This window comes from Orycteropus afer, unplaced genomic scaffold (genome assembly GCF_000298275.1).
Source record: "Orycteropus afer afer isolate SDZICR_OR568_19922 unplaced genomic scaffold, OryAfe1.0 scaffold00028, whole genome shotgun sequence".
In the NCBI taxonomy this organism is placed as follows: domain Eukaryota; kingdom Metazoa; phylum Chordata; class Mammalia; order Tubulidentata; family Orycteropodidae; genus Orycteropus; species Orycteropus afer.
The window spans coordinates 15288212-15299010 of record NW_006921615.1 but is presented as its reverse complement, the minus strand read 5'-3'; the positions used below and the strand labels follow the sequence as shown (position 1 = coordinate 15299010).

General features: G+C 38.5%; 1 protein-coding gene across 1 annotated transcript in view; it reads left to right on the top strand.

Moving 5' to 3' along the window:
* The first annotated feature begins 1211 nt into the window (after positions 1 to 1211).
* TAF3 (TATA-box binding protein associated factor 3) overlaps positions 1212 to 10799 on the top strand; it is a 345098-nt gene continuing 335510 nt past the window's right edge. The window contains exons 1-2 of the mRNA XM_007935445.2: positions 1212 to 1377; positions 6187 to 6429. Of these exons, the coding sequence (XP_007933636.1) occupies positions 1212 to 1377; positions 6187 to 6429 (409 nt within the window). The remainder of the gene's footprint in view (positions 1378 to 6186; positions 6430 to 10799) is intronic.

The following is a 10799-nucleotide window of genomic DNA, read 5'->3' as shown; positions in this document are numbered from 1 at the left end:
GACTACTTAATTTAGTTATTTGTTAGGCCTCTGTAGGCAATTAGTTTTTTGTTCCCTTGACAGATCGGTGGCTAGAAGTAGGCAAATCGGCAAATACTGGCACGCCGACTGTTTGCTGTAAATGAAATTTATTGGAACCAGGGCTGAGATCAGGGTGAGGTGAGGCATTTCAGTGCAGGGTTGGTTCACGTCTTTATTTGTAATATTGACACTTTTTTCCATCATGGATTTTTCTTTTTTTCCTGGTATTAAATTGGATTTTGAAATACTGTATTACATATTAAAATAAATATTAATCTTGATTACTGAAATTTTTTTTTGTTGCCTCCTTAAATTAGGCACTCTTCTCATCTGGTCCCACAACCAAAAAACCAAACTCACTGCAATCGACTGAATTCGGCTCATAACGACCCCTCCTTGGGTTTCTGAGGCAGCGTCTCTACGGAAGGAGATCGCCCAATCTTTCTTTCGAGGAGTTGCTGGTGGGTTTGAACCGCCAGCCTTTTGGTGAGCAAAATGCCTTAGGCACTACGCCACCAGAGCTCCCCACCTAGGTCCAGCCCTTTCCTTAAAGGCTTGGAATGGCTGAACAGTTCGGACTTTATCCTGTGGTAAGCAGCTTAACTTTTTGGGCGGAGGCAAGGACAGATCAGATTCACGTTTTCAATTTCCCCTCCCAAACCACAGCCCCGCACTACCGCATTCACTCTCGGATTCCCATTTCTCTCTAAAATCTCCATTTCATTTTCATATCCCAGTTCCCTATCTTGCGCATAAAATACTGCGGTTTCCCTCTATCTTCTACACATGAGTCCCACTAGGAATACCACAATCACCTGATTTTTCAGGGGCGCAACCCCTACCAGAGCTCTTCACAGCCGTTTCCTGCATAGTTCTAGGCCTCAGGGTTGATACCAAGACAATCGATATGTTCTGATGGGGCGGAGCGCTTTCTCATTGATGCGATCAGTATTTGTTTAGTGCTGTCTCCCCCCGGCGACAGTCCAGCAGGAGGCGGAGCGAGTCCAAAATGGCGACTCTCAGGCTGGCGCGCTCCGTGTTGCTGAGGCTTTGAGGTGGTCGCCAGGGGTCGGGGGGACGATTTCCCCGCCACGGGGGCCCTGGAGGATGAGTCGGGGGCTCTGTTAAGGTTAAGCGGTGGGGGTGGAGAGAAGTGGCAGCAAGGGCTGCAGTGGAGTCAACGGAGCGGGATGTGCGAGAGTTACTCCAGGTCGTTGTTGAGGGTCTCCGTGGCGCAGATCTGCCAGGCGCTGGGCTGGGACTCGGTGCAACTGAGCGCTTGCCACCTTCTCACGGACGTGCTGCAACGCTATTTGCAGCAGCTGGGACGGGGCTGCCATCGGTACTCTGAGCTCTGTGAGTACCGGGCTGGGTGAGGGAGGATTGCCTCTGGCAAGAAAAGAGTGACACCTTCAGTCTCCCCTTCTCTATCTCAGCATTTATGAGTTTTTAGTTCTTCACTCCTACCCCGAAATCTGGTATCTTCCTGGTCCCTGACGCTCCGTTCCTTTCACTTATTCCTGAAACTCAAGTCATCCCTTCAGTGCTTGTTCCTCGTCCGCTAACTTCCCGCCACCAGCCTTGGACCCCTGTCTCCGCTCCCAGCTCCATTCCCTCTTCTCTTCTCTGTTTTGAAGTGTGCATCAGTTTTTCTCATTGTCTCATTTTTGATGCGTGTAGTACCATCCTCAGAATGTCTTTCACCCTCTTTTACCTTGGTTCTTTGGCTTCCTTGCCCGCAAACTACTACAACTAGTTGTCACAGGCGCTCCGTCTACCGGCCGTTTCGTACAAGACTGGCTATTCTTTAGTAACACACTCATTGACAGCTCTGCTCCGTTAGGGACACTGCCTCTTCTTTCTGTGTTTGCTTATTTTATAGACAGCATTTGTGCTCACTGTTTCCCAGCCTCGGCTTTGTCAGTTTCACTGATTATTTTCATTGTTAGTTGCATCTCAGTCACCCATTGATTTCTCCCTTTATGTTTTTACATTAGTGGTTATCAAAGTGTGGTATAGGGATCAAGAGTTTTCTAGGTAGTCTGGGCTACAGTATTTATGGTTTCTAAGTGAATGTATGGTAGTCTCTATCTAATAATTTGGAATATTTAATATTTATTGATATAAGGTCTGTGGGGGAAAGAGGCACTACCACTCATTTAAATTCCAGGTCATGATTTTTATAATGACAACTTGGAGAACTAGATGAAGTCTTTCATAGAATATTTCACTTTTGTTAAAATGGTTTCTAGAACTCATATTATCTACTCTCATAATTCTGTCCATATTTCTATTATTTATCACCTTGTTTTGTAATTATATTTGTATGTCTCTCACCCTTCCCCTCAGGAGCTCTGTTTATTATATTCATATTCTGTAACCTAGTATGTTGCCATAACGTAATAAACATCCAGCAAATATTTCTTGAGTAAGTGAGCGGACTGATAACCCAGTATTGTAATAGCTGTTGACTTTGCTTTTTGAGTTCCAGAAATATATTTTTTGTGAATCTTTGATTTCATGGGTAATTTGAAATTCCACATTTAAATTAGAAGTAACTCCCATTCATTGTTACTTTGCAGGTACAAACTAGAAGCCTAGTACTCTTTTTTTTGCTTTCCCCTCCTTCCTAGTCCTTGAGTATGCTGTTACAGGTTATGCATAGTCCAAATTACATTTTTGCTCCCAAGTTCCTTAAAAAGGACAGATGTTGTATATCTTAGGTAATAAAAATATTCTCAGAATACTGAGTTATGTTTCCTGCCTTATACACAAACCATGGTATTGTTATGCATTATCGTGCACCTCTTTCTTAATTGCCCAATTTCTGTATCAGTTTTCTTGATTATAGTGAGAATGCAGTTATCAGGTTCATTATTCCCCATCATTTCTTGACTTTTTTTCTTCATTGCTGATTCCTAGTATAGTAAATTACAGATATTTTTTGATTCCTTTTTTTATACGATCATTATTTTAAAATCAAATCATGTAAACTCAAGTTACCACTATGCAGTCTTCTACTTTACTCCTTTAAATTGTTTGTTTTTTCAGCAAACACTTAGTGAGTATCAATTATAAGCTAAGCACTGGGCTAGATGTTGGAGACATATAGTTACTAAGACACAATCCCTACCCATAAGGTGTGTACAAAGGTGTTAATATTTCCACAAAATCAAACTGATGATATTTTTTCCTTTAATTTTTTTTCTCTAGTTAAAGCAAGTATTGGAAGTGATTATTAATTCAACTAATAATGAATTTTTCAGTTTCTCTAAGGTAATGATTTTTCTAAGCATTCAGGGACAGATATTTCTGTATGTGTTGCATTATATACTAAATATGAGTACACATACTGGACCAAACAACAACCATCACCACAAAAAAAACAGTGCCATCAAGTTGATACCTCATAGTGATTCTATAGGACAGAGCAGATAGAACTACCCCATAGGGTTTCCAAGGCTGTAAATCTTTATAGAAGCAGACCTCATCTTTTTCCCACAGTGTGGCTGGTGGCTTCAAGCTGCCAACCTTTTGGTTAGCAGCTGAATGCTTTAACAGTGCACCACCAGAGCTCTGCATGTATTGAAAGTAGGTGCTAAATCTTATGATTTATAAGATTTAAGATTTAAGTTATAAGATTTAAGAATCTTATGACTCTTTAAGACTAGTGTTATAACTTAATAATCTTATAATACAGATAGTAAATGTAAATATGATAAAGCAAAGATGATTGTAGACTATGTATTCCAGGGTAGGATTAATTCCCAGAAAAGATGAAACTTGAGTTCTGTGAAGTATGGTTATACAAAGATAGAAATAGTGTAGGCTAGAGAGTAGCGTAAAGAGGATGTAAAAGTGGGATTAACCATGACACAAGTATCAGGGAGAGAACCAGCTTGACAGATCAGTTCATTTGAAGGATGGTAGAAGGAAATGTTAAATAGCATTTAAAACCTAGACAAGGGAGTTATATATACTAGGTGATGGTGATCATGATTAGCTGCTGTCTAGTAAGTCCCTGACTCAGAATGACCCTATGTACTAATGCAACAAAATGCTGCCCAGTCCTGTATCGTACCCTTGATTGGTTGCACATCAGACTATTGTCATTGACAGGGTTTTTATTAGCTGATTTTTGGAAGTAGATCACCAAGTGTTTCTACCTAGTCTGGAAGCTCTGCTGAAACCTGTCTACCATCATAGCAGTATGCCAGTCTCCACTGACAAACAGATGGTGGGTGCTCATGAGATGCTTTGGCCAATGTTTCCTACACAGAAGGCAAGAATTCTACCACTGAACCACCACTACCCACCCATAAAACATATAGCAGATAATAGGAAAACATTGCATACTCTTAAATAGAGCAACAGTATGATGAAAGTGGTACTGTACTGGCACTGCAGTGCCAAAGAGATTCAAGAGGCAACTAACCATACTGAGATAGTGACAGGAATAGAGAGAGAGAAAAAAAAAAAATCTGAAATCCATGGCAAAAGGGAAAAAAAGTACCAGAAGCTCTTGGATTGAGATTGCAAAGCTTAAGGAGGTATTAAAGATGATCATAGTTTTTAGACGGAGAGAAGGAGAATGCCTGTAATAGAGAAATGGATATTGTGTCAGTAAGAGGAAGAATGAGTGTTCATTTTCTTTTATTTATTTTTTACTTTCTTATACCTTATAGAAGTACCCCATATGTATAGAAAAATTTAATGACTATGGAAATGTTTAAAGTTAGAAATGAAAGTCTTCTCCTTAATCATTCTCTCCTTTCCTTCCAGAACTTTTCTGTGTGCTTGCGAACACATGCATGTGTCTAATTTTTATAAAACTCACATATTTATAACTGTTTTAATGGATTTTTAAAATCTTCTTTGTTTTCCTAACAGTTTTAAAATGCTATGCTAGGAGCTCTGGTAGTGTAGTGCCTAAGGCACTTGACTGCTAACCAGAAGGCTGGCGGTTCAAACCCACCAGCCACTCCTCAGAAGGAAGGTTGGGCAATCTACTTCCGTAGTGATACTGCCTCGGAAACCCAAGGAGGGGTCGCTATGAGTTGGGTCCGACTCAACAGCACATAACAACAACAACATGCTAGTATATATTTTCTAGAAATACAATCAAAATATTTTAGCGTTATTTACAAATTATTCTAACCCCTAAACCAACAAACTTACAGCTGGCTTCACCAGGCAGAATCATGGCATAATCAATAAAAAAAAAATCCTTTAGGATTTTTGGAATGCATTTTTGGAAATGTGAGCTACAATTTAAATATCAAACCCCTTGTAATGACCCTACTAGGCAGAATAGAACTACCCCATAGTGTTTCCAAGGTTGTAATCTTTCTGGAAGCAGACTGCCATTACTTCCTCCTGTAGAGTGTCTGGTGAGTTTGAACCACCAACCTTTTGGGTTGCCAGCTGAGCATCAGTCATTGTGCCACCAGGACTCCTTAGAATGTATACAAGAAGTTTTAACTAAAAGATGTTTAGACATATTAAGGGTAGGGATAGGAAAAACTCCTTTTGGAAACAAAATCTCACTATGTACAATTTTTTGTCAGGGTATTAACACCATATTGCTCTATCCATTTTGTGTGGTGTCTTCTAATTACATTTAAGATTTATATATAAATTACTTGTATGGTATAACTCCTTCCTTATAAATTTTCTTGGATTTAAAAATTTGATATGGTGGTATAATTCATTCAACAAATATTTACTGTGTGCCACTATATGCCAGCCAATGTCTTAGGTTCCAGAGATACGTCTGTGAATAGAAAAAATGTAATGGACATTGGCATAGTCAACAGAGCATTCTAGTTACTTGATAGTAAAAATTGTAATGTTTATTTAGGATTTACTGTGTGTCAGCCCCTATTTCAGATGCATTTCACTGTCAGTAAACTACTTTGATATTTATTCTAAACTATCTAAATTGTCTGTGTGTGTTCTGTTTGGTTGTCAAATCGTATTTAAAATTGACTTTAAGAATCAGCTTCCAACTTATTTAAAAAATGTGTTTTGTTTAAAATCTATTACGTTCTTTCCAGTAACTAAGACTTAAATATACAGTGTGTCTGATTATTTGTTATATATTTACTTAATACTTTTTTCTTAATATTTAAAAAAAATATTCATTGGATTTTTGACATTTTTCAGATGGCCGAACAGACCCAATTTTGGATGATGTTGGTGAAGCTTTCCAGCTGATGGGGGTTAATCTTCATGAACTAGAAGACTATATTCACAATATTGAACCTGTCACTTTCCCACATCAAATTCCTTCATTTCCGGTTAGCAAGAACAATGTACTTCAGTTTCCTCAACCTGGAAGTAAAGATGCAGAAGAAAGGAAAGAATACATTCCTGATTACATGCCACCCATCGTGTCTTCTCAAGAAGGTTTGTGATTATTATTTTGTTTGTTTCTTATTCACGTATTTATGACTGTTTTAATGGATTTTTAAAATCTTTTTTTGTTTTCCTAACAGTTATAAAATGCTATGCTAGGAGCTCTAGTAGCGTAGTGCCTAAGGCACTTGACTGCTAACCAGAAGGCTGGCGGTTCAAACCCACCAGCCACTCCTCAGAAGGAAGGTTGGGCAATCTACTTCCGTAGTGATACCGCCTTGGAAACCCAAGGAGGGGTCGCTATGAGTTGGGGCCGACTCAACAGCACATAACAACAACAACAACATGCTAGTATATATTTTCTAGACATACAATCAAAATATTTTAGTGTTATTTACAAATTATTCTAACCCCTAAACCAACAAACTTACAGCTGGCTTTACCAGGCAGAATCTTGGCATAATCCAGGTCATGTCTAATGAGTTATTTTATTTCCTTTGTAAATTTAAGTAGAGGAGAACAAAATGTGATAGGGAGAAGCCGTTTATTGTACATATTGTATAAGAAAGAGATATTAAATAAATTAGAAAACCTTTGAAATACAAAGAAATACTGAGTTTTCTCCCTCCCCCTTACTATTTTTTTTAAAATTTTTGTGATTTCGGTGAAAGTTTACAGAGCAAATTCATTTTTCATACAGGAGTTCATACACAATTTGTTTCATAATATTGACTGCAATTCCCCACAGTGTTAACAGCTCTCTTCCTACTTCTTCCCCGTAGTTACCTGTTACCTGTGTCCTTCCCTCCCATGCACTCCCACCCCTTGAGCTGTCTCCTTGTGCAAACACTGCCTTTCTCTTCTACCACAATTGATCACTCCAAGGAGTGTAGCTACCTGATGTAAATGTTTACCCCATATGCCTATCTATTGTTTGGCTGGAAGCTATAGGAGTTCCAGACCTGAAGGGTAACTAGGGGCCATAGTCTCAGGGATCTCACCAGGCTCTATCAGACCAGAAAACCTGGCCTTTTTTTTTAAATGATTTTGGGTTTCGTTACACATCGTTCTCCCACTCTATCCAGGATCTCCTGCACCGATCCCTCTCCAGTGGTTGACAGTTGTAGCTAGGCACTAGCTAATTCTTATGGTTTCATGGTCATATAGGTTAAAGATTGCATGGTCTGCCAGTCCCTTGGACTAATTGTTTCCATGCATCTTTGCTTTTCTTCATTTTTTGCTCTGAACAAGGAGAGACCCATTGTTGTATCTGGATGGCTGCTTGTGAGCTCTTAAGATCCCAATTGCTACTCACCAGAGTTGGATGTAGAACAATGTTTTTGTGTAGTATGTTATGCCAGTTGATCTTGATGTGCCCTGCGACCATGGTCCCAAGCCCATAGGTCCAACTACTTGCTTTCTCAGGGCTCCCCTCTTACTGTTAATGTGAGTTGGACACTTTGCTTTACACAGGAACAGTGAGTTGTTGTGAACATTCACTAAAATGCAAATTCATCTGTATTTTTTATGATGAGTAGAAATATTTAATGTTTGGTAATATAAAATTTTTGATTATAAAACAATATGTAACCAGGCATAATGTGTGCAATCTCACTGCAGAGTTTCTGTTTTCCCTGCATGATTTTGTATGTTGATCATTTATATTCACTAAAATACCAGAGAGATATATAAGTAATTTGTAATTTCTAGTGCCGGTAAAAAATAAGTTTTCTTATTAAAAAAACGGAAAAGTTGCAATTCATTTCTTATACTTTCCTATTTCACTTTAATAGCATTTTTGAAATATTGCCTATTAGTTTCATAGACTAGGTTTAGAATTAGAATATGTTGTTTTACAATCTTGTGTGTCACTGTTGTCTCATCTGAAAAACTGGGGAAATAGTAAATCTGAGTTGTAGGGATTTATTTTAAATTGGTGGGCCATCATCAAACACTGTGCATCTTGGATGCAGTTGACTCTACTGAGTAGTACTAATGCTGCAAGTAATGTGCCGAAAATCAAGCGCTGTATCCAAAATTATTAATAGCCATTATAATGTGGAAAGATACTATTTTAACTTCTTGGAAAGTTACAATTTTCTGGTTTGAGCCTTTGAGAAATATCCTCTGTTGATAACCTAGCACTTTACTACTTGGAATTCTTGAAGCTTTAATACTGACTGAAAAAAATCCTGAAAGCTAGAATCTGTAGTTCTGGGGCTTAGATCAGTGCTTTATACAAAGCATTCCTTGAGTAAATGTTCTTGAATTTACTTAAGTCATAACACTCTTTGTAGGGTCTTGACTACAGAAGTTCCTTATTTTCTCCTCATTTGCGGATCTACTGATAGTATTAGCACTCAAACCCACTGCCATCCAGTTGATTTGACTCATAGTGACCCGTCCTTGCATTTTCAAGGGGGTATCTTGATGGAAGATTGCCACCCTTCCTTCTGAGGATTGGCTGGTGGCTTTGAACCACCAGCCTTCTGGTTAGTAGTCAAATGCCTTAGGCACTGTACCCATCAGAGCTCCCTATTAGCAGTCAAAAACAAAACCTCACTGCTGTTGAGTTGGATCCCACTCATAGCGACCCCTCCTTGGGTTTCCGAGGTGGTCTCACTATAGAAGTAGATTGCCAAACCTTCTTTCCAAGGAGTGGCTGGTGGGTTTGAACCGCCAACCTTCTGGTTAGCAGTCAAATGCCTTAGGCACTATGCCACCAGAACTCCTTAACCCCTGGGTAAAGTAGTTCTCTTAAAATCTAGTTCCCTAATTTTAGTGTTTTTGATCTTCCCTAAAACCAAGTCAAGCCCATTACCATGGAGTCGATTCTGGTTTATAGCAACCTTGTAGAACAGAGTAGAATGGCTCCGTAGGGCAGACTGCCTCATCTTTCTTCCTGGAGCAGCTGGTGTGGGCAAACTGCCGACCTTTTTGTTAGCAGCCAAGTGCTTTAACCACTGTATTATCAGGGCTCCTTTTTTTTTTTTAATCTTAAAAACCTGTACTTGTTACAACTTCTTTAAACATCTGTTTACTTTTTAAAAAAGATACAACAAACACATTTAATTATCAGCATTCTCAAAGGAGGATTTCTTGAGCAGAGGCTTGATAATAGCTGGATGAAAGTAACTGTTTCCTTTTATAGAAGGGAAGTGAAATTCATTCAGATGTACTAGAATTTTCTTCTTTGTTATTGTCATTAAATAAGATTTAATAAGCATTCTAGATATCTTCATGAAAGAAGTTTTTAACCCATGATATGTCTGTACTTTGAAAATTAATTTTTTGTATGAAATTTTTAGCTGAAAGACCACTTAGAATTACATAGAATTTGTAATTGTGCTTAGAAAGTATGAATAGTAATCAAATGCTATGAGAGAACTTATGGCTTTATGTAGGAGAAAACGAAATAAAAGACACTAATACATGCAATAGACATAGACCAATGGAACAGAATTACAAACTCAGAAATAAATCCATCCACCTATAGACAGTTATCTTCAACAAAGGGTCGAAATCCATTAAATGGGGAAGAGATTTAACTGAGGGTGCTAGTAAAACTGAATATCCATTTGTAGAAAAATGAAACAGAATGTATACCTCACACCATTTACAAAAACTAACTGAAGATGGATCAAAGGCCTAAGTGTAAAACTTAAAACTACAAAGATTATGGAATTAAAAATAGGGGCAAACCTATGTATCCTAATTTATGGCATAAGTAGACTATTAAACATAACTGAAAATTTACAGCATAGTGCCTAAGGCACTTGACTGCTAACCAGAAGCCTGGCGGTTCAAACCCACCAGCCACTCCTCAGAAAGAAGATGGGGCAATCTACTTCTGTTGTCATACTGCCTCGGAAACCCAAGGAGGGGTCGCTATGAGTCGGGTCCAACTTGACGGTACATAACAACAACACCAACAACAAAAATTTACAAACAGCAGAAGATAAACTAGATGAACTAGACTGGGACCTCCTGAAAATCAAATACTTATGTTTATCAAAAGACTTCTCCAGAAGAGTAAAAAGAAAACTCACAGATTGTGAAAAAAAAAAAAAAAATTGATGACATATCTGACAAGAGTCTAATCTGTAAACTTCATAGAAAACACCAGTACCTCAACAACAAAAGGACAAACAATCCAATTAAGAAATGGGCAAAGGACATGAACAGACACTTCACCAAAGCATCCATTCAGATGGCCAACAAATACATGAAGAGATGCTTGGAATCATTAGCTGTTAGATGGATGCAAATCAGAACTACAGTGAGATACCAGCTCACACCAGCAATAATGGCACTAATGTAAAAAACAGAAAACAAATGCTGGTGAGGGAGATTCGAACTCTCATACACTGCTGATGGGAATGTAAAATGGTATAACCACTATGGAAAATGATATGGCACTT